Genomic DNA, 21,312 nt, shown 5'->3' with positions numbered 1-21,312 from the left:
ATGGCATGGCATGTGGATATCAGCGCGGCCTCGATGCAGCGCAGAAGTGGTTGCCGCAATGCCCATGCGCTTCCCAACCTCAGAAAACCGAACACTGCCGTACGTCCAATCTCTCCAGAGTCTACTTGGCCTTGCCGTCCTTGCCCTTGGCACCGGCGGCGCCCTTGGCCGCGCCGCCGCCGCCGCCCCTGGTCCGCAGCACCTGCCTGCTCCGGCGCCAGGCCTGGACGAGGTTGTCGACGCTGCCCATGTCGTGCTTGGGCTGGCGCATGTAGGTCAGGCGGGCGCGGCGGGCGCGCTTGGCGCGGCGGTGGATGATCTCGACGCCGGCGACGTTGCGGGAGAAGACCTTGAACCACATCTCGACGCCGACGCGGGTGAGCTGCCCGCGGAGCAGGACGGCCGTGTCGATGCCGCGGCGGCGGATGGAGAGGCAGACGCCCGAGAAGGGCTCGGCGCCGCGGCGCGTGGTCACCATCAGCACGTCGCCGACGCGGGCGCCGTGCGGGTTCGTGCGCGAGAAGAGCTTCTGGCGGGCGCCGGTCGGGTCCATGCGGGCGATCTGCAGGGCGTGGAGGGCCTCCAGGGGCGTGGAGCGCGGGGTCGGGGCCGCGGCAGTTGCGGCTGCCGCTACCGCTGCTGGCTTCTCTTGGGAGAGGGACGTGGGGAGAGAGGTTGGGTGTGACGGTGGGGGTGATGATGACGACGGGGCGGAGTAGACGGCGAAGGCGGTGCGGATGCCGGCGGTGTTCTTTTTGGAAGGGATTGAGTCTGGAAGGAAGAGTGAGAGGCCTTGTTAGCTTTCTTGGCTGCCAGAAGAATGAGGGGGAATGGTAGACAAGGGCGAGAGAGGGAGAGCATGGGGGATCGTACGGAAGGTGTGCGAGGGGAGGAGTGCCGAGGACTTGGTCGTCGACGGGGTTTCGGCGGCGCTGGCGTAGGACCGGAGGAACTGGCGTTGCTGCCTCGTCTGGCGCAGGACAGTCTTGAGACAGCCGAGGGGCTGCCGCCGTATCGGTGCGGCGTTCATGATGGCGCTGTTGTGGTGGTGATAGTCCCCGGCAAAGGGTCTTCTCCAGAGGGTTGTGAGACGATTTCGGGATATGAAGTTCCAAAAGCTCACGTCAAAAAGTTCAGGCCATGGCTTGACAGGGGTTTTGTGAGAATTGAACTATGTGATTGGCTGGGGGCCCTTTATAAGTGGACCGGAGCCGAGCCTTGCAATGCACGGCGCAAATGGGACGGACCTTGAAATTTTGGGGATCGCACGACTGAGCCTCATATCCGTTTCTCTTCCGCCAACACCCTCCCATCTCTTGCAAGGTCCCTTCTCGTCCGATAGGGCCCGGCAGAACACAGACTATGATGTCCAACAAGTCAATAGGGAGAGCCCTGCGGGCGAGCTCTTCCCTATGCGAAACCTTCTCAAGAGCCAGTCTGTCGCAGCAGGGAAACAGCAGGCCATTCTCGTCGACCTCATCACGACCAGGTATGTCAGCGCCTCGATGCCTAGGAAAGCCAGTTGAAGACTTTGCAGTGTGGTACTGACTTTTGGCTTCTTACCTCTCAGTCCATGTCGTGGCATTCTCCCCTACATCCTCCCCCGAGCTCGACGATGTCCTCACCACCATCCGCAACAAGATCCTCCTTCCCTCCTACCTGCCCCAAGACCAGCGCAAGCAACTCTTCTCGCCGAAGCATGAGCAGAAGCTGCGACAGAACCCCATCACCATGGAGATCGACTCCGAGGTACTACGCTTCGGCCACATGGATCTCATGAAGGACCTGCCCAACACCCGCAAGCTGCTCTACGATGCCGTCGGCCGCATGCAGACCCGCGAAGACTTTGAGAACCTCCCCCGCCTGCTCGAGGGCCTCCACTCCGCCGGCCGCCGCCTGCAGACGCGGGACTACGTCCGCATCGCCCGCATCGCCGCAGAAAGGGGCTGCCTCTACACGGTGATCGAGTCGGCACGCATGGCGCGCCGGACCGGCATGCGCCTCGACGCCTCGGAGAAGGTCGCCGAGATCCTCGCCTACGTGCAGCTCAAGGCCATCGACGCCAGCAGCAAGGGCGACAAGGCCGCGGTGGCCGCGTCGGACAAGGCGCTGCTGTGGTCCGAGATGGTGGTCGACCTGCTCCAGGGCGACCTCCACGGGCGCAGGATCCCGCAGGGCCAGAAGGACGACCGATTCCCCCTGCACCTCGACCCGCAAGTGCTGGCTGCGCCTCTACACATGGCCGCTCAGGTCGCGACGCAGGCCCACGGCGGCAAGGACCTTGACGGCAAGGTGGCCAAGTACGCCAAGGACGTGGTATCGCTGTGGCCAGCGGGCAAGGGGCTGCTGGAGCTGCACCCCGCTCAGCACTACGATAGGCTAGGGGAGATGCACTACCTGACGGAGAAGAACAAGTTCGTCTTCATCGCCGCGCCGCTGCTCAAGGGTATGGACCTGGCCATGGAGATCGTGAGCCCCCAGCTTGCGGCCGAGCTGAAGTTGAGAAGAGATGCGCTGGCGACCGAAGTGGAGGAGGCCTTGAAGCACGTTCGCGATGACCCGCACGTCAAGGGCAGAGCTGTCTACAACAAGCTCTTTAATCCCGAGGCTGCTGCACCTGCAGCTTAATAGCCTGCTGGAGGTAGCAGATGTTGTGTATATATGACATGTATAATACAAATGTTTCTATTATCCTGTAGAACTTTTTTTCTTCTTCACTTTGTTTCCGCTGTCACATCGTCTATGGCAACACAATATACTTTTCCAGGTGCTTGGGGATGGCACCGAGCAAGCCCTTGTCCGTCAGCCACTTCTTGGAGAACAGCCGGTCCGCATATCTATAGGCGCCATCGCACAGCATCGTGACGACGGTGTGGCCGCGGCCCAGCTTCTCGGCGACCTCCTTGGCCGCGACGACGTTGAGGGACGAGCTGGCGCCCAGGTACAGGCCCTCCTCGTCGAGGCACCGGTAGACCATCTCGATGCTCTTCTCGTCGGCGATGTGCAGCGAGCCGTCGAGCAGCTCGACGTCGGGCCTCAGGTTCTCGGTCACGCGGCCCTGGCCGATGCCCTCGGTGATGCTGCTGCCCGCGCGCTCGACCAGCTTGCCGCCGCTGCTGATGTACGAGTGCAGCACGCTGCCGGGGGGGTCGGCGAGGAAGCACTGGACCCGCCCGCCGCTGAGGTCCTTGAGCGCCCGCGTCGTGCCGGCCAGCGTGCCGCCCGTGCCGGTCGCGCACGTGAAGGCGTCCACGCGACCGCCCGTCTGGGCCCAGATCTCCGGGCCCGTCGTCTCGATGTGCGCGCGGCGGTTGGCCGTGTTGTCGAACTGGTCCGTCCAGACGGCGTTGTCGAGCGCCTCGGCGTGCCGCGCCGCCTGGTGGTTGTAGTTCTGCGGGTTGTCGAACGCCACGGCGGGGACCGGGTGGACCTCGGCGCCGAGCAGGCGCAGCAGGTCGATCTTGCCCTGCGACTGCGTGTTGGGCATGTAGATGACGAGCTTGTACCCGCGCGAGCGGCACACGTGCGCGAGGCCGATGCCCGTGTTGCCCGCCGTGCCCTCGACGACGGTGCCGCCCGGCCGCAGCAGCCCGCGCTCCTCGGCGTCCTTGACCACGAAGAGCGCCGCGCGGTCCTTGACGGAGCCGCCCGGGTTCATGAACTCGGCCTTGCCGAGGATCTCGCACCCGGTCTCCTCGGAGAGGCGGTTGAGGCGGATCAGGGGCGTGTTGCCGATGGCTGTTTTTCGAGAGAGTGTGAGATACATGTGTCAGCCAGCACCTTTTTTTTGAACTTTAATCTGCTGTGCGTGAGCACTCACCTCCAGTCAAGCCCTTGGCGATGCCTTGCGCCTTGGAGATGGCAATCGTCTTGGCGGTAGGCTCAGACGCAGCGGCGACAGGCCTGGCGGCCATGGCGGCGCTGGTCGCGAACCTCCGGACGCTCTGGCGGAACATGGTTCGCTATTTGCACTTTTGTGTGTGCAAGCCAGGAATTCTGAGTACTGAAGCACGCTCCTAACGCCTAGAAAAGAAGCCTGCGTCCTCTCTGAGAATGAGACAGTGTCGAGTGAGTGAGTGAGTGAGTAAGTGAGCGAGAGAGAGCCCTTTTGGCATTTGAAATCCAATCCCGGCGACCGACCGGCTGTCGTCAATAAGCTCACTGCTAATGTGGGGCAGGGGTGATGGCGCCATAGAAGCCATGCCTCAGCAGGGTTTAGCCTGTGGTACCACCCAGGGTGCGGCTCTGGGGACGCACCCGAGTGCTGAAGATGCCTCTGATTGAGCCAGGCGGGATCGTCCCGTCCGAATTCCAGGGACGATTGATGCCCGCTAGACCCATTCCGGCAACAAACAGTCTTACAAGCCACCAGATGTTATAACCATCATTGGAATATTGGCAAGTAACTTCAATATAGAATTATCTTAGTAGAAATCTGGACATTCTCTGGTCATGGGCTCTTTCCACATCAAACATGGTATCATGATCTCATCCCCCTTGTTCACCTCTGCTTCTCTCCATATTCCATATAGCAACACCCCTTAGCTTTGTGTGTACGCAAGCTGTCCCTCGTTTTCATTACACAATTTCCCAGATCAAGCCCCAACGGAAAAGAACCCTCAAGAACTGGTAGAGCTCTCCAGCACAACAACATATGGTGCCGGGAAAAGGCCCTTGACCCCCATGTAGATTCCGTGGAACCAGTCGCCGTTGATGTCCTCCACCTCCTTGATCTCGGCCCCCTTGGGGAACAGCAGTTCGTCGTCGGACCCCTCGGCCGGGTTCCAAGCAAAGCGGGCCACAGCGCTTGGGCCGAAGCCTCCGGACCGGGGGAACGGCGCCGCCTCGTTCGCGTCCGCCGTGACGCGCACGTCCTTCGCCACGAGGCGGCTCATCTTGCGCTCTCTCTCGTACCACACCCACCTCTCGAGGCCAGAGGCCGCGTGCTCGGTGTGGTGTCCATCCGTGACCGTCTCGACGAGTAGTCGTCGGCCGCCCACCAGGTCCTGGAGCAGGTGCCGTTTCTGGCCACCCTTGTCGTCTTTGAAGGCGATGACGACCATCCGGTGGCCGCGCGGGCAGCGCCTCCACCCGTTGGGGCCGTTCTCAGAGCTTATCTCCTTGTTAGAGACGAGCGAGCTGTAGCAGGGGTGACAAACGTCGTAGTCACCGGGCCTGGAATCCGTGATGAGCGAGCTGGTGCATGCAAAGCAGTGATACCGGCTCTGGGCTGGCGGTATTGGGTTTCGACAGACATCGCATCGAGTCTTGAATGTCAGAGGCCGGAACCTCCCGATGCTGAGTGCGTTCGGGCCCATGAAGAAGGTTGCAGAGCGTGGACGCCCGGGCGTCCGGGGTGTCGACGGCGGTGTCGGCGTCTGCGAACTGTAGTGTGCCAGTGGCAGAAGCGGGTGCGTACAGCAGCGCCCGACGTTGACACAGTCGTTGCAGAAGCCCCAGTCGCCGTCATTGCAGATGTCGCACCTCCAGTAGCAATCGTTGGTCCAGGCAAAACACCTAGCGCAAAACGTCCCGCTCTGCAATCTATCGAGCGGGTTTTCCGACGTCAGTGTCTTCCTCCCCTCTGCTCCGCCAGGGATGCTCTTCGGTCGCAGATAGCGACTCGCCGAGAGCATGTGAGGCTCTTCACCAGACGTTCGCCCAGCTTTGCGGAGCGCGTCCCACTTCTTCCATGCGGCATTATGCTCAAAACCGAACCAGTGCAGACAGCCTTTGCCCTTTCGGTAGCAGTCAAGGCAGATGTTCCAGTTGCCCCCCTTACAGGTTCCGCAGTTGTAATGAAGATGGTATTCGATGTGCTGTCGCCCGCACCTCTCACACGAGATAGACGGCTCAGGATACAACTGTGGTCTCGACCTGTGATGCGAAGAAGAAGGCGAAGAAGGCGAGTGCCAACCATCGGCCACTATAGGCGATGAAAAGTTGCTCGACATTGATGGTGCCAAGATATCCGCAGGTCGGTCTCCGCGTCTATTCCCAAAGCTCCCATTACTTTCTGTTAGAGTGGGAGACATCACAGGCGACTGAGTAGTTTGAGGAAGTCTAGCACTGAAAGATAGACCATGGGAGTTTGGGAGATCTGTCTGCCCTGGGCCGCCCATCGTGGGGGAACTCGAGCTCCGCCCATCCGAGATACTCGGACGTGTGAATGGGGGTGCTGTGGATGCTGAGTCACCTGTGCCAGGCCGCATCGCCAAGTCTGTCTGTGATCGTGACGCAACCCTAGTTTGCGGCTGTATAGCAGCAATTGGGACTGTTGAGCTCCGTCCTTCACTAGTGGTCCTGCGCCGGTGACGCCGTGGCTCCTCACGGATTCCCAGGTGACTACTGCTCGACGACGGAGGCGGCCTGCTACGCTCAGCTGATTGGCTTGCAGCACTTGCCGACCTCGAATGCGACTGCGACTGTGCCCTTTGCCGCGTGGTTTCCCTTGAACGGTCCGCCGGCCTCGACCGGCCTTCGGGGGGTGTGCTCTCCCTTTGATGGCGCGATACAGCACTTGCATTACTCCGCCGGGCAGCTTCATGTCGAGACCTCTCGCGTTGTCTCCTGCGGTAGGCCTCGGTGATTCGGCGACTGAGTTCGTCGTTGTTGCTCAGGTCGATATTATCCAAATCTAGGCCATCAAGGAGACCTTCTTCCTGGATCTGCCGAGCAAAAGCCTCTATTTCTCGCTCGATATCCAAAGAGCCCGGATCAGAGGAGCTGATGAGGGATCTAATGGATGACTGGTGCTCTATAGCTCGCCGTCGTGTCTCAGCCGATTCAGCGCGCGGTCTCGATCCGCTTCGGCGGTGCGCCTGCTCCGCGTTCGTGCCGTCCTCGACCTGGAGCATGGCGCTCTGCTCCGCCCGTCGCCTGTTCTCTTCCTCAGCGGCGTGCCTTCGGCTCCGGTCCCGGGCATCTCTGGCCCGGGTATCTCGACTCCCATCCCGGCTGTCTCTTGGCGTCCGGGTGTGAGTGTCTCGTGAGCTGCTGCCCTCTCGTCTCCTAGTCCTTAGTGGCGCCGGCCCACCCATGGTCTCCTGCAAGCTCAGAGCGCGCACCTCCTCGATGAGCCTTCTTTCCTCCTCGTCGGCTCGTAGCTCCTCGGAGGTCTTCTTCCTGAGGACCGGCAGCACCTGGTCTCCAGGCTTGTACTTGCTGTTCATCTCCTGCTTCTCCTCGTCCGGCTTGCTCTTGTCCGGGTTGGCAGTGAGATACATGTCCAGCAAGGTGGCTACCGTGGCGTTGTGCCTGGTATCCCGGACCGGAGCGCGGCATGACGGGCAGGTGAAGACTGGCGCCCCGGGTGCGGGAGGGGTCGGTGCCGTCTCGGCGGCGATGGCCTGCCAGTTGAACCACTCCTTGAGGCATGCGCCGCAGAACGTGTGCAGGCAGTCGAGCAGCGTGAGAGGCTGGTAGAGAAGCTCGGTGCAGATCTGTGGTATCGACAGTGAGTTAGTCTTTGGGCACTAATCATCAAGGAAAACCTGCAGTTCGTGCAGTTCTGCCATTGTATCGTGCGCCCGCAACAAGAAATCGTGAGGAAAATCAACGTACCGAACAAGTGAGCTCCTTCTCAAGGTCGACGCCAGGTCTCGGAGAGTCCATAGCTATCTTCAAAGAGCCCGTTGTCTCCCAGGAACCCAAAAGGTGAGGAGGGAGGGAGAGGTTTAGAGACGACGAGCTGGCGAGGTCGCCGCCATGAGCGTCCTTGTCAGGCTTGGCTTCAATGTGCCTCGTATTGTGAGGCGGGACCAGTTCGATGTGACCTGCATCATAGCCCTGAAGCTCGGTGCTAGAGGGCGGGGCAGTCCGATTTTAGTGGCCGTAGGGCGCTAACAAGTGCAATTACGAGCCACTTGGGATGGCTGGCAAGGCGCCTAGCGTCGCCTGCATTCCCAGGGCACTCTCCCAAGAAGCTCCATCCTCACTCAAACGTGGAACTCACTTCTCAACCTCACGTAAGAGCCTTGGCTGTCATGCACCATATCATCAGAGGTAAACCTCATATCTTTTGCATTCTCGCGGGTTTATTGGTACGAACTCATAAATTGAAGTGCTTCATTACTAGCAACGTCGAGAACCCCTCGTTGAACACGCCTTACCTGCATTTCTCTTATTCATTGTTGACCATGTGATCTGATGTGTCGATCTATAGATCATGAGAATCATCACTCTCAGCACGTCAATCATAATCTTCTTGAGTTTAAAATTGGACGTATCAACTGACGTAGGCCCTCCGGATATCTGTCAGTCTCATCCGTCAAATTCTCGTTCTATTCTACATCTACACCTATGATCTTCCACCCTGAAATCAAACGCCTTCTATCTACGGGGTATATGAGAACCACAACTCTGTTCTACAAGACAAGAAGAATGGCAAAGCAAGGAAAGCATGAGCACCACCGCAACATATTATGCAATGTTCATCTTCAGTGCCGCCGGTGCTTGTACCAAAGCGGCCGCGGATATGCGGACTGGAACCGCTGGAGCGGGCCCTGAGATGCGGCCCTGCCGCGCGAAGGCTTCCCGCGCCGGAATGCCTTCATCATCCGTGATCTCGCCGTCCGCGCCGGTGGCAAGCAAGAGTGCTGCCACACCTTCACGGCTATTCCGGACAGCCAGATGCAGCGGAGTCCAGCGTCGGAACCCTTGGTGGTTGATGTCTGCTCCGGCGCGCAACAGCCGTTCTGCGACCTCGAAGTGGCCATATCTGGCCGCTAGCATGAGCGGCGTCCACCGCGAGCGATCGACAACGTTGGGGTCCGCACCGGCGTCGAGCAGCCGCCGGACGCACTCGACACAGCCGGAGCGGGCGGCGACGTGCAGCGCCGTCTGGCCCCTAATGTCTAGTTCGTTTAGGGGCGGCTGGTGTACGAGAAATAGGGTCATGATATCGTGTAGGTGACCCTCGGCGAGCTTCTGGAGATAAGCATCCACCCAGCCTGACGTCTTGGTCTCGGCAGCAACTAGACCGAGAATGTGAGGTAGAAGGACGGCATCCGCATATTGGCAGGTTGCACGGACTGATAAGAGCCCGGGCTTGTCGAGATACTTGAGTCGAATGGTTAAGAGCGTGGTTCAAAGGCAGGAAGTGATACTGTCTTACCTTGGCGATTTCCTCCACAATCTCGACAGGGAGTCTATTCAGGCCAGATGATGCCATAGTTGGGACTTCGAGTCCGAAAATGGTGCCCGAAAACAGAATGCCGCCCCCAAAGCTAGGAATTCATGGGCTTGTTCGATAAGCCTTCCTGGAAGGAGTGTAAGAATTGTGTTGGTCTCAGTTTGATGATGTGAAAGGCATCTCAAAGTGAACCCAACAGCCCGTAATTCGCTTGCTCCTGGGCCCACGGAATCATATCCAGATCCAATCGTGCCTCCTATAGACTCCCTGCAATCGGTATGGAGTGGCCGGAGCTGACTGTATCGCGTTGACTTGATTTGGTTATTTTGGCGAGAGTGGCCGCAATGCCTGCCAGGGTTGTGTGATCAGCTAAGTTATTGCTTATGTTTACCGCGATGCCAGGTCGATCTGGAGTTTGAGGGATCGGGTCAGGGCGTGCCTGTGTATGTGTATAAGAATTATCAAAACAGCACCGGGCTTGGCTTTAACAGGGAAGAAAAAATAAGATGTACCTGACCCTGGGTCGTACGTTAATAATTCGGGAACTTATCGTGTCATTGAATGTAGCGCCGGGTTCTTATCCTCGACCAAAGACCGGCTTACACGGAGCCCACCCACCGGCGGTTTTGTGGCTCCCAGTAACTCCTCTCTGGATGGAGTCAGCACCAAGAAGAAACCAAATCTTGAGTTTCTGATCGCCGGATTGACCACTTCATGATGTTGGCCAAATACTGGGTCCGCAAGCAGTGTCTGCTTGGACATGTCCGCGAGTCGCGCACAGTGATGACTGCCATGCGACCCAGTGTGGAGAGGAGCAGCAATATGTATCTTCGACCACCCTGTATGTTGACTGATGCTGGAACCTGGATTCGGACCCAGTGAAAACAACATCCAAAGACATTCTAGAGGTACGAGGAGTAAGCTTTTCCTGAGTGCCAACAAGATGTCCAGTGCGGCGGTGCTACACAATGGAGTTGTGGATTGGATTCAGAGGTAGACTCCGCCAATGATCCCCCCTTTTCTTTCTATTGAATATAACATACAAACCTCCTGGATTACTCGTGCGTCCATTCGGCCTTCTTCTTCTCTGCAAACGCCTTCATGCCGATCTTCTGGTCCTGGCTGCCGAAGAGACTGTGGAACACCCTCCTCTCAAACTCGACGCCGTCGCGCAGGGGCAGATCCTGGCTCTTGTTGACAACCTCCTTGCAGGCTTGGACGGCCACCCTGGAGTAGCCGGCGATGGTCTCGGCCGTCTTGAGCGCACCCTCCATAAGCTCCTCATAAGTGGCAAAGGTCCGTGCCGCCAGACCCCACTGTCCGGCCTCGACACCGGAGAAGGGCTTGCCGGTCAGGATGAGCTCCATGGCCCTGGACTTGCCGATGGCTCGGGTCAGGCGCTGGCTGCCGCCGGCACCGGGGATGGTACCCAGCTTGATCTCGGGCTGGCCAAAGTTGGCGCCCTCCGTGCAGTAGAGGATGTCGCACATCATGGCGAGCTCGCAGCCGCCACCGAGGGCATGACCAGATACCGCGGCGATGATGGGCTTCTTGACCTGGGTGGTGAGGTTGGACCACTCCTCGATGAAAGACGTGGTGTAGGCCTTGGAGAAAGTCAGGGGCTGCATCTCCTTGATGTCGGCACCAGCGGCAAACGCTCTTTGCGAGCCGGTGAGAATGATGGCGGAGACGCTGTCCGAAGCGTTCAGCTCGCCGAGAGCCTGGTTAAGCTCCTTGATAAGAGGGGTGCACAGGGCATTGAGAGCCTTGGGCCGGTTCAGCGTTACTGTCGCAATAGTTTGATGATGAGTCTTCTTTCTATTTCAGTATCATACTTGAGAATCAATGGAGTCTTACCTTGGCCAACACCCGGCTTGGGCTCTGACACCTGGATGTACTCATACCGCCGTCCCGCGGTGGCAGAGAAGCTCCGGGTGATCTGGGGCAGGGAGGACGCCTGGAAGCGAGAGGCGAGGGGCCGCAGGCTGCGAATCGAGTTCATCTTTTCCCTTTCAAAGAGATGGATATGGTTACACAGCAGCCAATTGAACTCGTTTGGTCTGTAAAATTCTGCTCGCCTTGATGTAGAATTGTTGTTCTGAATATTAGGTATGCTCTTGGTCTGGATGAGCTCGGTTGCTGGAGCTTGAGCTCATCGAGCTTCCCCTCTCTAAGCCCGTGAAAGCCGTCTACAACCGAGGGACGAGGGCCAGTGAAATCAGCCCAGCTGGCGGGCCGTCAGAGAAGCCTTGGCAGGTGGCAGGACTCGCCCGTAGTATGCATGTGAACCCCCTGTCCGTTCTGTACACCAAAGTGGAAATTGGGGCACTCGAGCTAGCAAATTGCGCCTCAGAGCCACGTAAAACATTCCCCTGGACTGGCTGGGCCTTGGAGCTCTGGTCCAGTTAGCGCGCCCGATTCGTACTGAGATGGATACCCTGCAATCTGGCCCTTCAACGCCCGTGAAGGGTAGGTGGCACCGTGGCAGGTGGGCATTTCGCGACCGAGAATTTTATTGCTTTGCATATCTTGTGAGGCTCCCTCTCGCGATAACGCAGATTGGTCCTATCTCCTTTAGTTTACTTCTTCACTGTGTTGTAAATGCTCCCTTTGTAACCCACCAAACGGCATCCCACCTTTTGTCAGTCATTCACACTTGAATTTCGAAAGCCCGCTTGGGCCTTTTCTTTCCTCTTCAGCACCAAGCACCGCATTGCAAGCACTCTCGACGCTGCTTGCACCTAATCAAACCTCTGCTTCTCTCTCGATCACACAGCAGCTCCCTCACAATGGATGCCGGCGAGCCCGACCAGACTCCTTTCGCAGCGGTCACCGCGCAGACCTCGCGGCTGCAGCGCCACTACCAGGCTCTCCTCGATCAGTCAACGCCTTTTGTGCTGTATCGATGGATCGGCACTGGTGCCTTTCTCATGGTCTTCTTCCTGCGCATTCTCTTCGCGCAAGGCTGGTATATCGGTATGGCGCCCCTCTCCTCGCCCATCGCCCCTCCTGCCCGGCCTAGCCATGGCGAGCGTGCCAGAAACTAACGCAGTGTTGATAGTTGCGTACGCCCTGGGTATCTACCTCTTGAATCTCTTCCTCGCCTTCCTGCAGCCCAAGTTTGACCCCTCAAACGATGCTCTGGACAACGATATGGAGGATGGATCTGCCGGTGGTCTCCCGACCAAGCAGGACGAGGAGTTCCGACCATTCATTAGGCGCCTCCCCGAGTTCAAGTTCTGGCACTCGGCTACTCGCGCCATTGCCATCTCCTTCTTGTGCAGCTGGTTCGAGATCTTCAACGTTCCCGTTTTCTGGCCCGTTCTGGTCATGTACTGGATCATCCTTTTCGTCTTGACCAGTAAGTCTCACACACCTTTCATGAGTGCGACAGATCTCCTTGTGTTCATGTGCTGACTGTTGTCGTCCCCAGTGCGAAAGCAAATCCAGCACATGATCAAGTACCGCTACGTGCCCTTCTCCTTCGGCAAAGCTCGATACAACAAGAACAGCAACTAGAGCGCTTCGAAAAGGAGATGCGATCGAAAATTTACTTGAAAGGCAGCAAGCGGCTGCCTCTCACATGACGGCGCATTGTACGATGGGCTGAAGCAAAAGCTAGAAGCATTTCTGGGTCCTGTATAAAATATACGATTGTAATTCGCCTGGATCATGATGATTCGGGCTTCTGGGCTGCACTGAATGTGCTCCGCCAGGGTTTTGTCTTTCTGTCTGGACAATAAAGGATAGCAGTCCTCGTCGTTTTTCCAGTCTTGCCCTTGGGTTGAGGCAGGCATCAGGAGTTGTGGCTGGGTCGGAGCATCCTGGATTACCACCAGAACGGAGGGGGTATGGCTGATTGGAGGGGTCCGAGTGTGACATTACTTAGACGTTATGAAAATTTAATTATGATCCATTGATAGAAAAGGTTACTCTATTATCACGCTGCTGCCGTGAATTGACAATGAATTTGGGCCATTATTGGTAGTGGGCAGAAAAGGCTGGTATTGTGGTGGTAGTTGCGCTATTGTTGCGACGCCTACCAACCAGCCCGTTTCTGGCCTCACCTAGCTGGAACTTTTCTTTGTTAGACTTAAAACCTCACCTCACCAATCAGCACAACGCCACTAGAACAGCTTCGCAAGAGACCACACCACGCCTCAAGAAGCTCGAGGACCACCGAAAACACTGACTCGAGCACTTCCACTGCTCATCGCGACAGGACAGGTCAGCTGCGGCGCCCACGATGTCGTCCTCAGCGTCGCGCTCGAGCGGCGTCCACCAGGACTTCATCGCCAGAATCCGCTTCTCCAATGCCCTACCACCGCCTCCATGCCCGCCGAAGCTCCTCGACATCCCCAACACCGGCCTCGCCAGTGGTCAATACACCACCCCGGGCTTTGCTTCTCGTCTGGCGAGGGAGCAGCCGCTCAACGTCGAGGCAGATGCCGAGCTGGGCATGCCGCTCGACCTGGTGGGCATGCCAGGCGTGTTTGACGGCGACGAGCGTTGTATGCATTCACCCCAATTGCTTCATGGTTCATCGAGTGAGGGATTGCTCTCGATACTGACATTGGATTCCATACAGCAATCCAGGCTCCTGCTCACACCCCACAAGTCCACCCGCACGACCGCCCTCTCCTGCGGCCGCTATCCACACTCGGCAAACCAAAGGTCTCCGAAGTTGCCGTCTCTTTCCTTCGACGCACCGAGTACATCTCGACCGGCGCCGTCAAGCGGTCCGAAGCCTCGCCTCTCCGCCCGGGCGCCGGCAACGCGAAACCCAAGCGGCCTGAGAAGAGGAAATCGCCCGAGCCTGACGCGGGCACCCCTGCCTACGTGCGCCGCAAGATCGAGCACAGCTTCGCCGTCACCCAGAAGGCGCTGCGCCCGGAGGGCCAGCGCAACATCCGCCACCCCACCCGCAAGGGCCTCCGCCTGGTAGAGGCCTACCCCATGATCCCGGACCTCGACGCCTTCCCCGACAGCGGTGCCTATGTCACCGTCAAGTTCGCGACGAACCCCGTGTCGGGCCACATCGTCGGCGGCGGCACGGGCACCTCCAAGGCGTACGACACGCGCCTCCTCTCCGGTATCTTCAAGCCTATCGAGCGGTCGGCCACTGAGGAGGCGGCGTACGAGGCCGCGCTGGAGGCCTGGGAGCAGGACCCGGAGCGCAACCCCAAGCCGTCCAACACCATGAACTACGACTTCTACCTGCCCGAGACCCAGGACACGGGCGACAAGTTCCGTGCCAAGTTCGACGTCGAGAACCCGGACCGCGACGACGCGGATCTGTACACGGCCCAGTCGAGCGGGCAGGGCTGCTTCCAGTTCGCCCGCGTCCGCGGGTACGAGGCGTCGGACGAGAAGGAGCTCGCGCACGACACCAAGTACGACGAGGAGATCATCCTCTCCTTCACCGGCGACGGCAACGTCCCCGGCGGCAAGGTCGCCGGCGCGTCCAAGGGCGGCGCGGTGCTCTACTACCCCGTCATGCAGCGCAGCACCGTCCGCTCGCAGCGCGGCAAGAACATCGCCAAGGTGACCGGCGGCTTCGGTGGCGGCGGCGTCGGTAGGAACGACGAGGAGATCATCGACCAGCTGGACGTGACGCTCGAGGACCCCAACGAGGAGATGCTAGAGCACGTGGCGCGCATCAAGGCCGACCCGCTGCACTTCCACGAGCAGGAGGAGGAGGAGGAGGAAGAGCAGGCCCGGGCCGAGGAGCAGTCGCATGAGGTGCGGGATGACGAGGATGAGGATGCACCCCGTGGCAACCGGGACGGCGCCGATAGCGACGACGAAGCCCGCAGCCCCGAGACGAATGGGAACCGACGCGGCGTCGAGTCAGAAGAGGATGATGCCGAAGGGGATGAGGAGGAGTAGGCTGTTAGCAAGTATGCAGATCACAGAGATTCCGGGGGGAGGGGAGGATATGGAGCACTACGTATAATTTTACTCATAATCTGGCGTACAGGCGGCAAAGGCCTGGGTCTTTCTACAGGTTGCAAGTTAGAGAAAAAAGATACTTGTTGAAGAGCATGCGGCTCTTGCGTGTTATTGGGTTGACACACCCGGATTCAGCATGATCGCGAAAATTGGGGAATGGTGGTGATGTGATGTCTTTCTTGATTCATTAAGTATGAGGCTTGTCCAGCCTCGACGACCAGCCAGGTCTTGTCCCTACTCTAACATATATTGGTTTCCCTTCATTGTACAGATATCGCTACTACCCAGGGCTGGCTCGCTCCTTGCTCCGTCAGCACGGATAGAAACTAAATATTTGGTATTGCAAGTACAGTGTGAGCATGGGCACTTCCCAAAGTCCACGCTATTCATGTTCGTCATTCGTCTGCCGGTTTCTGCCATGTAGACAGATTCGAAACCGGTATAATCCTGGTCCCCTCTGTTTTCGAGGGATGTCTCCAGGGGTAGACCGCTCACAGAGAGAAGCCAATCTTCTCGCGGTCGTCGTCGATCACACGGCCATATCTTATCACCCTGATTAGCTGACTGCACATCCACGCCTCTCCCAGAAGGAAAGAAACTTACTCTAGCAACAGCCTGAAGAACCACACCTCCAGGTCATCGTTCCTCAGCACCTTGTTGGCCCACTCCCTGCCTTGCATCGCCAACCTCTCCGCCTCCCTCTTGCCCAGGGTCTCTTCGGCAAAGAAGCGCACAGCCTCGAGCCATTCGTTGCCCTGGATGCTCAGCGGAATGTAGTGTACCCACGGCTTCAGCCACTCAAAGTGCCACTCCCTGAAGACGGCAAACTTGTACACCAGGCTCCTGCTCTTCAGGAAGGCGTAGAAGCGGCCCGAGAAGGCGTTGCCGTCAATGTCGAGCAGGTACTTGTAGGCCCAGGCGTCCTGCTGGTCGACCATGGGCTTGATGTCGAAGAACTCGCGCTGCGCGTCGCAGTCGCCCGGGTCGCACTGGCCCACGTGCGAGAAGTAGACGTCCATGATCTTCTTGTAGTCGGCGCGGGGCACCGTCTTGGGCTGGTAGTTGGGCGTCTGGTCGTCGCCCTGGTTGACGAGGACCTGGGCCTGCTCAATGGCATTGATCTTGTGCACGAACCGCTGCCTGTGCTGACGCCGCCAACCGCCGTTGCGGCTGAAGCCGCCCGTCGTGGAGCCGCGCCAGTAGAGCAAATCTTTCTTGTGCGACCAGTCCATGTCCTTGGTCTCGTCGTAAGCAACCTTCTGGTACCAGTACCAGGGCGAAGGGTAGATGATGTCTGCAAAGGAGGATATCTTTGACTGGGAAAAGATGGGGAACAGGTCATGCACGACGTTGAAGGCGTTGGGCCGGTCGAAGAAGCCATACGTCTCGCTCAGGGAGGGCGTGTAGCAGATGTCGGACATGGCCGTCTCGTTGTAGATGAAACCGAGCTCGCCCAAGCCGTACTTGGCTACATCGTCGGCCCTCTCCCCTTCCTCGACAGCCCGCGCAGGGCTATCTGGCGGGCATGACATTCTCGAGTGGGTCCAGGTCGGCTGGTGCGCAAAGACGTTGAAGCGCGTCAACTTGGTCTCTTCGAACGCCCTGCCGTCGTTCAGTCCTTTCGGGTGGGACGTAAAGGAGTTCCTCGGCTGCTCGACGGCGTTGGCAGCAGGCATATTTACGGCTCGTGCCTTCTCCACGAGTTTGGCCATGTCCTCATGCGGCACTATGACACGGGGCTCGTCGTGGGTGTTGAAGCAGAGGTCCATGTCTGGTAGATATTGCAGGAACTGCTTCATCATGCCTTGTGTCGCCTCGCGTTGCCATTCGCCACCGCCAGCAATGTTGGTCACCTTGCCGCTGCGGATCTGCACTCCCAGCAAAGCATTATTAAAGCCCAGTGCCTCCTTCGCTCGGCTGCGTATCGTGGCAGGCTGGAGCCCCCAGAATGGCGTCAACAGCTCGTGGATAGTATCGAACTCGTCGATCAGCTGAACATTTCGGCTCTGAGCGAACTCGTACCACTTGTCGAAATTGGGTGGAGGAGGTATTCCATAGCGCCTCTTGTATTCAGCAACAGCCTGGGCTAGTGTTCGTGACTGGCGAGCTTTTAAGGTCTCCAGCTCCTTCTCTTCCTTTGTGATGAGCTGCCATATAGGGTGGCTGCCTTCCTTCACCGGTATCGGGTCTGTCCTTGGAGGTACTGATTCGGAGTCATGGCCGCCATGTGACGTCCACGAAGGCGGGCGCGTGCTGTCCTTGCTAGGCTGTTGTCGAACAACAGGTTTGAAGTGGGAAAGGGAGTAGAAGCAGATGCCAAGAAAGGCCAGTACGCCAAGCAAGTAATATTGTCGAGGCCGCATCCTGTGAGGGCGAAAGCTGCTTGTTGCTCGGAGCAAGGAGCTCTGCTGCTCTCTGCGCAGTTAGGATTGTTGTCGTCGACGTATCAGCCGTGAGGGTTGCGACAGTTGACCAAGCAAAATGCAGTCAGTGTATGGCACGCGTTAACAGCGGCAAGCCAGTCCCATCAGCGTGGGTTTCGTAGACTTTAACATTCGCCAGGTTCTCTGGCGAGGCACAACCATGGCAAGACGACTCAAAAGCAGGGACTCGACCCTGTACCTATTGTGCCCAGATAATCGCCATGCATTGAGTAATTTCACGTGTAGCGGACCACTGGACAGCCTGAGTGCCCCCCCTGTCTTTTATTTTAATTATGGAGTTTAGGTAGGTCCTAGTGCAGGCATCCAGAATGGTCTGGGCCTTGTTTCAGAACTTAAACCATCATTGTTACCGATGCTTATCTACACGTGATCACGTCTTCCACTTCTTCTGAAGAAGGCAGTTATCAGTGGAGAGTTCGAAAGCTTGCTTTCCAGCAGAGTATCAAATGTAGCGTGGTCAATGGACAGAGCATTTCCATAGGGATGTGAGACTGCGAACAAGCCACTCATATCACCAAAGAACAAGCCAATTGAGTGCAGCCTGGTGCACCAGACACACCGGAGACAAGAGTAAAGGGGGAACAATTCTTGGTTTGATCACAGGGTTAATGTCTTAACCTGTATTTGGATGAATTTGCACTTTTGATCCCAATGCCTGTCATGGGTGGTATAGGCCCTCATAAACCCAAGAAACGCCAAGTATGCCATGCCCTCATCTCCTTACAGCCCCGCTTCAGTTCTTTTAGTAGAAGAAGCCGATGATCTTGCCAGAGACGTCTGTGTTCAGGATTAGCACAAGTGTCCGGCATTCCATGATGGCATTGATTCGGGCAACTCACGCTTGCGACGAGCCTCCTCGTGGTCCATGATACCAGCCGAGGTGGTCAGGATGACATAGCCGAACTGACGGGCGGGGAGCAGGCGGACAACCCACTTCTCGAGGTCGGTCAGGCGGACGTTGAATCGGGGGGAGATAACACCGGTCTTGTTCAGGCGGCCGTTGAGCTGGACAACGATCTTGCCGGCACGGTGGTCATCGACCTCCTCGAACTCGCCAATCTGCACAAGAAAATGTCAGCGAGTGTTGCGAAAGATTAAACGTTGTACGTCATGAGTGATTTCAGAGAACGTGTAAGATTCTCTCGCAGGTTCATCTATCGGCAACTTAAAAGACTAGAGTCGTTGGGGCAGTTTGAGACCGTCGTCCAGTTATCATGCCGAATGGGGTAGTGCAGGTGAGGCGACACATTGATGCTGGAGGGGGAGGGGGGACATACGTAGCCGTGCTTCTGCATGACCTGCAGGAACTTGGTGATGACCTTGGAGCTGGGGCGGATCATGACCTGGCGCTTGCCGGCCTTCTCGGCGTTGTTGATGCTCTTGAGAGCATCGTGGAGGACGGAAGTCTTGACCATTTTGGCGGTTGGGGGAGATTCTCAAGTCGGAGGGCCTAGAATTGAGGTATCTGCCAGATCGAAGATCGTTTAGTTAGCCCGCAAGGCCCTTGAGCATGGAGAGTGCCCTTCTGACGAGAATGCAAGAAAGGTTCTGCCCGCTCAGTGCTGTCCGAGACGCAGCGTATCAGGAGGACATCGCGACTCCTCCGATCGTGACCAGGGTTGTTTCCCGCTCAATCCATCCTGATTGCTGGCTCTGCCTTTGCATAGGGCATAACCATTTCTCGTCTTCAAGTCATCGCGACAGAAGAGCGTCGACCTACCTCGAGGTTGGTTGTGCTGATTGTCGAAATTGGCAAGACGGAACGGAGTGGACAAACCAGACTCTTTTTCTTCGTGGGAGGAAGGGGATTTTTGATGGAGCGCGCTAAGAGGAAAATTATTGAGGTGGGTTTGGTGCGTGTAGTGTGTGGACTTGGTCCGTGCGCTGAATTTTCTTAGGGCAGCCCCAGCAAATTAAGCGAAAATCCAAAATGTGCAGCGAATCCCGCTCTCTCAATTGTCTCCTCCAAAGGAACATCTCCAAAAAAGAACCCAAGGTTTTCCCTACATTCTACAAAACCGCAAAAAAAAATCACAGTCCCTTCGAGGATCGCACCGACAACTACATAACAATCAAATCAAGATGGTAAGAAGCCTTCGGCCCTCGAGCATCACGATCCGGCATTTCCATCGTTGCCGGCGCATATGCGGCACCCCGCCAACTTGTCGGCATTTCTCTGAGACGCGAACTTTTCTGGATATGGGACTGACATTTTTCTCTCTTCGCAGTCGGACGTAGAAGAGACCAACGCCCCCGAGGTCGCAGAGGAGGTTGAGGTTAGCGCCGATGCTGCCTCCAAGGGTCAGATGTCGGTTCTGGACGCCCTCAAGGGTGTTCTGAAGCTGGCTCTGATGCACGACGGTCTTGCCCGCGGTCTCCGTGAGGCTTCCAAGGCCCTCGACCGCCGCCAGGCCCACATGTGCGTCCTGAACGAGTCTTGCGAGGAGGAGGCCTACAAGAAGCTCGTCATCGCCCTGTGCTCGGAGCACAAGATCCCCCTGATCAAGGTTCCCGACGGAAAGCAGCTCGGCGAGTGGGCTGGTCTTTGTAAGTCATCGACTGCCTGCAGGGTTCGTGGAAACATCAACGCTAACCATCTTTCCCTCCAGGCGTTCTGGACCGTGAGGGTAACGCTCGCAAGGTCGTCAACTGCTCTTGCGTTGTCGTTAAGGACTGGGGTGAGGAGTCTCAGGAGCGCTCCATCCTCCTCAACTACTTCCAGACCGAGCAATAGAGGGATTCGACGTGGGCGTTATGATTGTCGTTCGTGCATAGAGGTGGATCGGGATCTCCAATCGCATTTTCACGATGTTCGGGATGTACTCTAGCTTCCCTCCGTTGGGAACGGCTCAGGTCATACAGGCTGCATGGCAACCTCTACCAAAAGGAATAAAGTAAAACTGCGCACCTACTCGGTCTTTTTCTATTGTGATACGAGTTCTGTATTGATGTGACCAGGGCCATTGCAGAGGCTCATTTCCTCCCTTCTACCATAATGATGTGATAGCCAAAGCCGGTCTTGACCTCACCATACTTGGGACTTGCCGTCGTGCTAGGCTCCAACGTATAAGCCAGCGCTTCGAATTGATGATCGAGGCTTCCCCTGGTTTTCCATCCTAGTGAGCCTCCTGTAGGAACCCGTCAGTCTGACCGTCGGCGAAGTTGCAAATCATGCCCTGGCTCACTCACCCTGTCGTGCCTTGTCTTCTGAGAACTCTCGCGCGACATCGTCAAATTTGGCTCCGTCTCTCAGCTTAGCCAAAGCCTCTTCTTTCTTTGAGTGCTTCTCGCACTGATGTGATAACGTGTCAGCAACGGTCCTATGCCAATCAAAACTTCAAGGGTATTTGGTCGAAAGCGGCAAGAGGGCACTGACGAGTATGTGGCGGACATTGATGGCATTGGCAGCCTTCAACTTGCTATCCTTGTCACCGCCGCCCCCTTTCCCCTTGCCCTGGTCTTTGCCTCCGCCGGCCTTCTTCTTGTCGTCAGCCTTTGCCTTGGCCATGGTGCGAAATGCCGTGCTCTCGTGACGCACGGAAGAGGATGTGGACGTGCGATCTGAGTTGAGCAACCCCACTGCTCGTGCATGGCTGAAAGAAGGCCCCGCGGCACGGATTGCCCCATATATACCCCTAACCCTGGCTCCTCACCTACCGATCTGGTCACGACAGCTCCTCGTCATGCTTGGTTGATGACAACCAGACAACCACACCGTGCTGTGTATAGAATCTATTCTTATACGATGTTTAGTTTCATGTATCGCCTGCTACTTTATACAAG

General features: G+C 57.4%; 11 protein-coding genes across 11 annotated transcripts; 4 read left to right on the top strand and 7 right to left on the bottom strand.

Annotated features, from left to right (window-relative positions):
* Positions 1-121: 121 nt before the first annotated feature.
* E0L32_011573 (uncharacterized protein) lies at positions 122-1,030 on the bottom strand (the record flags this gene model as incomplete). Its single annotated transcript, XM_031134318.1, has 2 exons — positions 122-771; positions 874-1,030. 2 exons carry the CDS (start codon positions 1,028-1,030, stop codon positions 122-124), a joined length of 807 nt encoding a protein of 268 aa, XP_031000246.1.
* A 332-nt stretch (positions 1,031-1,362) lies between these two features.
* E0L32_011572 (uncharacterized protein) lies at positions 1,363-2,628 on the top strand (the record flags this gene model as incomplete). The annotated part of the gene is made up of 2 exons (XM_031134317.1): positions 1,363-1,489; positions 1,571-2,628. 2 exons carry the CDS (start codon positions 1,363-1,365, stop codon positions 2,626-2,628), a joined length of 1,185 nt encoding a protein of 394 aa, XP_031000245.1.
* A 112-nt stretch (positions 2,629-2,740) lies between these two features.
* Positions 2,741-3,956, bottom strand: E0L32_011571 (uncharacterized protein; the record flags this gene model as incomplete). Its single annotated transcript, XM_031134316.1, has 2 exons — positions 2,741-3,738; positions 3,821-3,956. 2 exons carry the CDS (start codon positions 3,954-3,956, stop codon positions 2,741-2,743), a joined length of 1,134 nt encoding a protein of 377 aa, XP_031000244.1.
* Positions 3,957-4,619: 663 nt separating this feature from the next.
* Positions 4,620-9,172, bottom strand: E0L32_011570 (uncharacterized protein; the record flags this gene model as incomplete). The annotated part of the gene is made up of 5 exons (XM_031134313.1): positions 4,620-7,442; positions 7,564-7,801; positions 8,237-8,253; positions 8,461-9,060; positions 9,116-9,172. The coding sequence occupies 5 exons, from the start codon at positions 9,170-9,172 to the stop codon at positions 4,620-4,622; spliced, it is 3,735 nt and encodes a 1,244-aa protein (XP_031000243.1).
* A 1,016-nt stretch (positions 9,173-10,188) lies between these two features.
* Positions 10,189-11,135, bottom strand: E0L32_011569 (uncharacterized protein; the record flags this gene model as incomplete). Its single annotated transcript, XM_031134312.1, has 2 exons — positions 10,189-10,919; positions 10,991-11,135. The coding sequence occupies 2 exons, from the start codon at positions 11,133-11,135 to the stop codon at positions 10,189-10,191; spliced, it is 876 nt and encodes a 291-aa protein (XP_031000242.1).
* Positions 11,136-11,922: 787 nt separating this feature from the next.
* E0L32_011568 (uncharacterized protein) lies at positions 11,923-12,652 on the top strand (the record flags this gene model as incomplete). Its single annotated transcript, XM_031134311.1, has 3 exons — positions 11,923-12,109; positions 12,195-12,494; positions 12,567-12,652. 3 exons carry the CDS (start codon positions 11,923-11,925, stop codon positions 12,650-12,652), a joined length of 573 nt encoding a protein of 190 aa, XP_031000241.1.
* Positions 12,653-13,379: 727 nt separating this feature from the next.
* Positions 13,380-15,022, top strand: E0L32_011567 (uncharacterized protein; the record flags this gene model as incomplete). The annotated part of the gene is made up of 2 exons (XM_031134310.1): positions 13,380-13,644; positions 13,722-15,022. 2 exons carry the CDS (start codon positions 13,380-13,382, stop codon positions 15,020-15,022), a joined length of 1,566 nt encoding a protein of 521 aa, XP_031000240.1.
* Positions 15,023-15,576: 554 nt separating this feature from the next.
* Positions 15,577-17,448, bottom strand: E0L32_011566 (uncharacterized protein; the record flags this gene model as incomplete). The annotated part of the gene is made up of 2 exons (XM_031134309.1): positions 15,577-15,628; positions 15,689-17,448. 2 exons carry the CDS (start codon positions 17,446-17,448, stop codon positions 15,577-15,579), a joined length of 1,812 nt encoding a protein of 603 aa, XP_031000239.1.
* An 823-nt stretch (positions 17,449-18,271) lies between these two features.
* Positions 18,272-18,944, bottom strand: E0L32_011565 (uncharacterized protein; the record flags this gene model as incomplete). Its single annotated transcript, XM_031134308.1, has 3 exons — positions 18,272-18,306; positions 18,369-18,588; positions 18,807-18,944. 3 exons carry the CDS (start codon positions 18,942-18,944, stop codon positions 18,272-18,274), a joined length of 393 nt encoding a protein of 130 aa, XP_031000238.1.
* A 667-nt stretch (positions 18,945-19,611) lies between these two features.
* E0L32_011564 (uncharacterized protein) lies at positions 19,612-20,263 on the top strand (the record flags this gene model as incomplete). The annotated part of the gene is made up of 3 exons (XM_031134307.1): positions 19,612-19,614; positions 19,758-20,076; positions 20,139-20,263. The coding sequence occupies 3 exons, from the start codon at positions 19,612-19,614 to the stop codon at positions 20,261-20,263; spliced, it is 447 nt and encodes a 148-aa protein (XP_031000237.1).
* A 239-nt stretch (positions 20,264-20,502) lies between these two features.
* E0L32_011563 (uncharacterized protein) lies at positions 20,503-21,037 on the bottom strand (the record flags this gene model as incomplete). The annotated part of the gene is made up of 3 exons (XM_031134306.1): positions 20,503-20,657; positions 20,719-20,821; positions 20,906-21,037. 3 exons carry the CDS (start codon positions 21,035-21,037, stop codon positions 20,503-20,505), a joined length of 390 nt encoding a protein of 129 aa, XP_031000236.1.
* Between the last annotated feature and the right edge of the window lie 275 nt (positions 21,038-21,312).

The sequence above is a fragment of the Thyridium curvatum genome, assembly GCF_004353045.1.
Source record: "Thyridium curvatum strain D216 chromosome Unknown NODE_110_length_109174_cov_86.414436, whole genome shotgun sequence".
In the NCBI taxonomy this organism is placed as follows: domain Eukaryota; kingdom Fungi; phylum Ascomycota; class Sordariomycetes; order Thyridiales; family Thyridiaceae; genus Thyridium; species Thyridium curvatum.
Note: the sequence above shows the minus strand (reverse complement) of the source record. Positions and strands in the feature narration are given on the sequence as shown.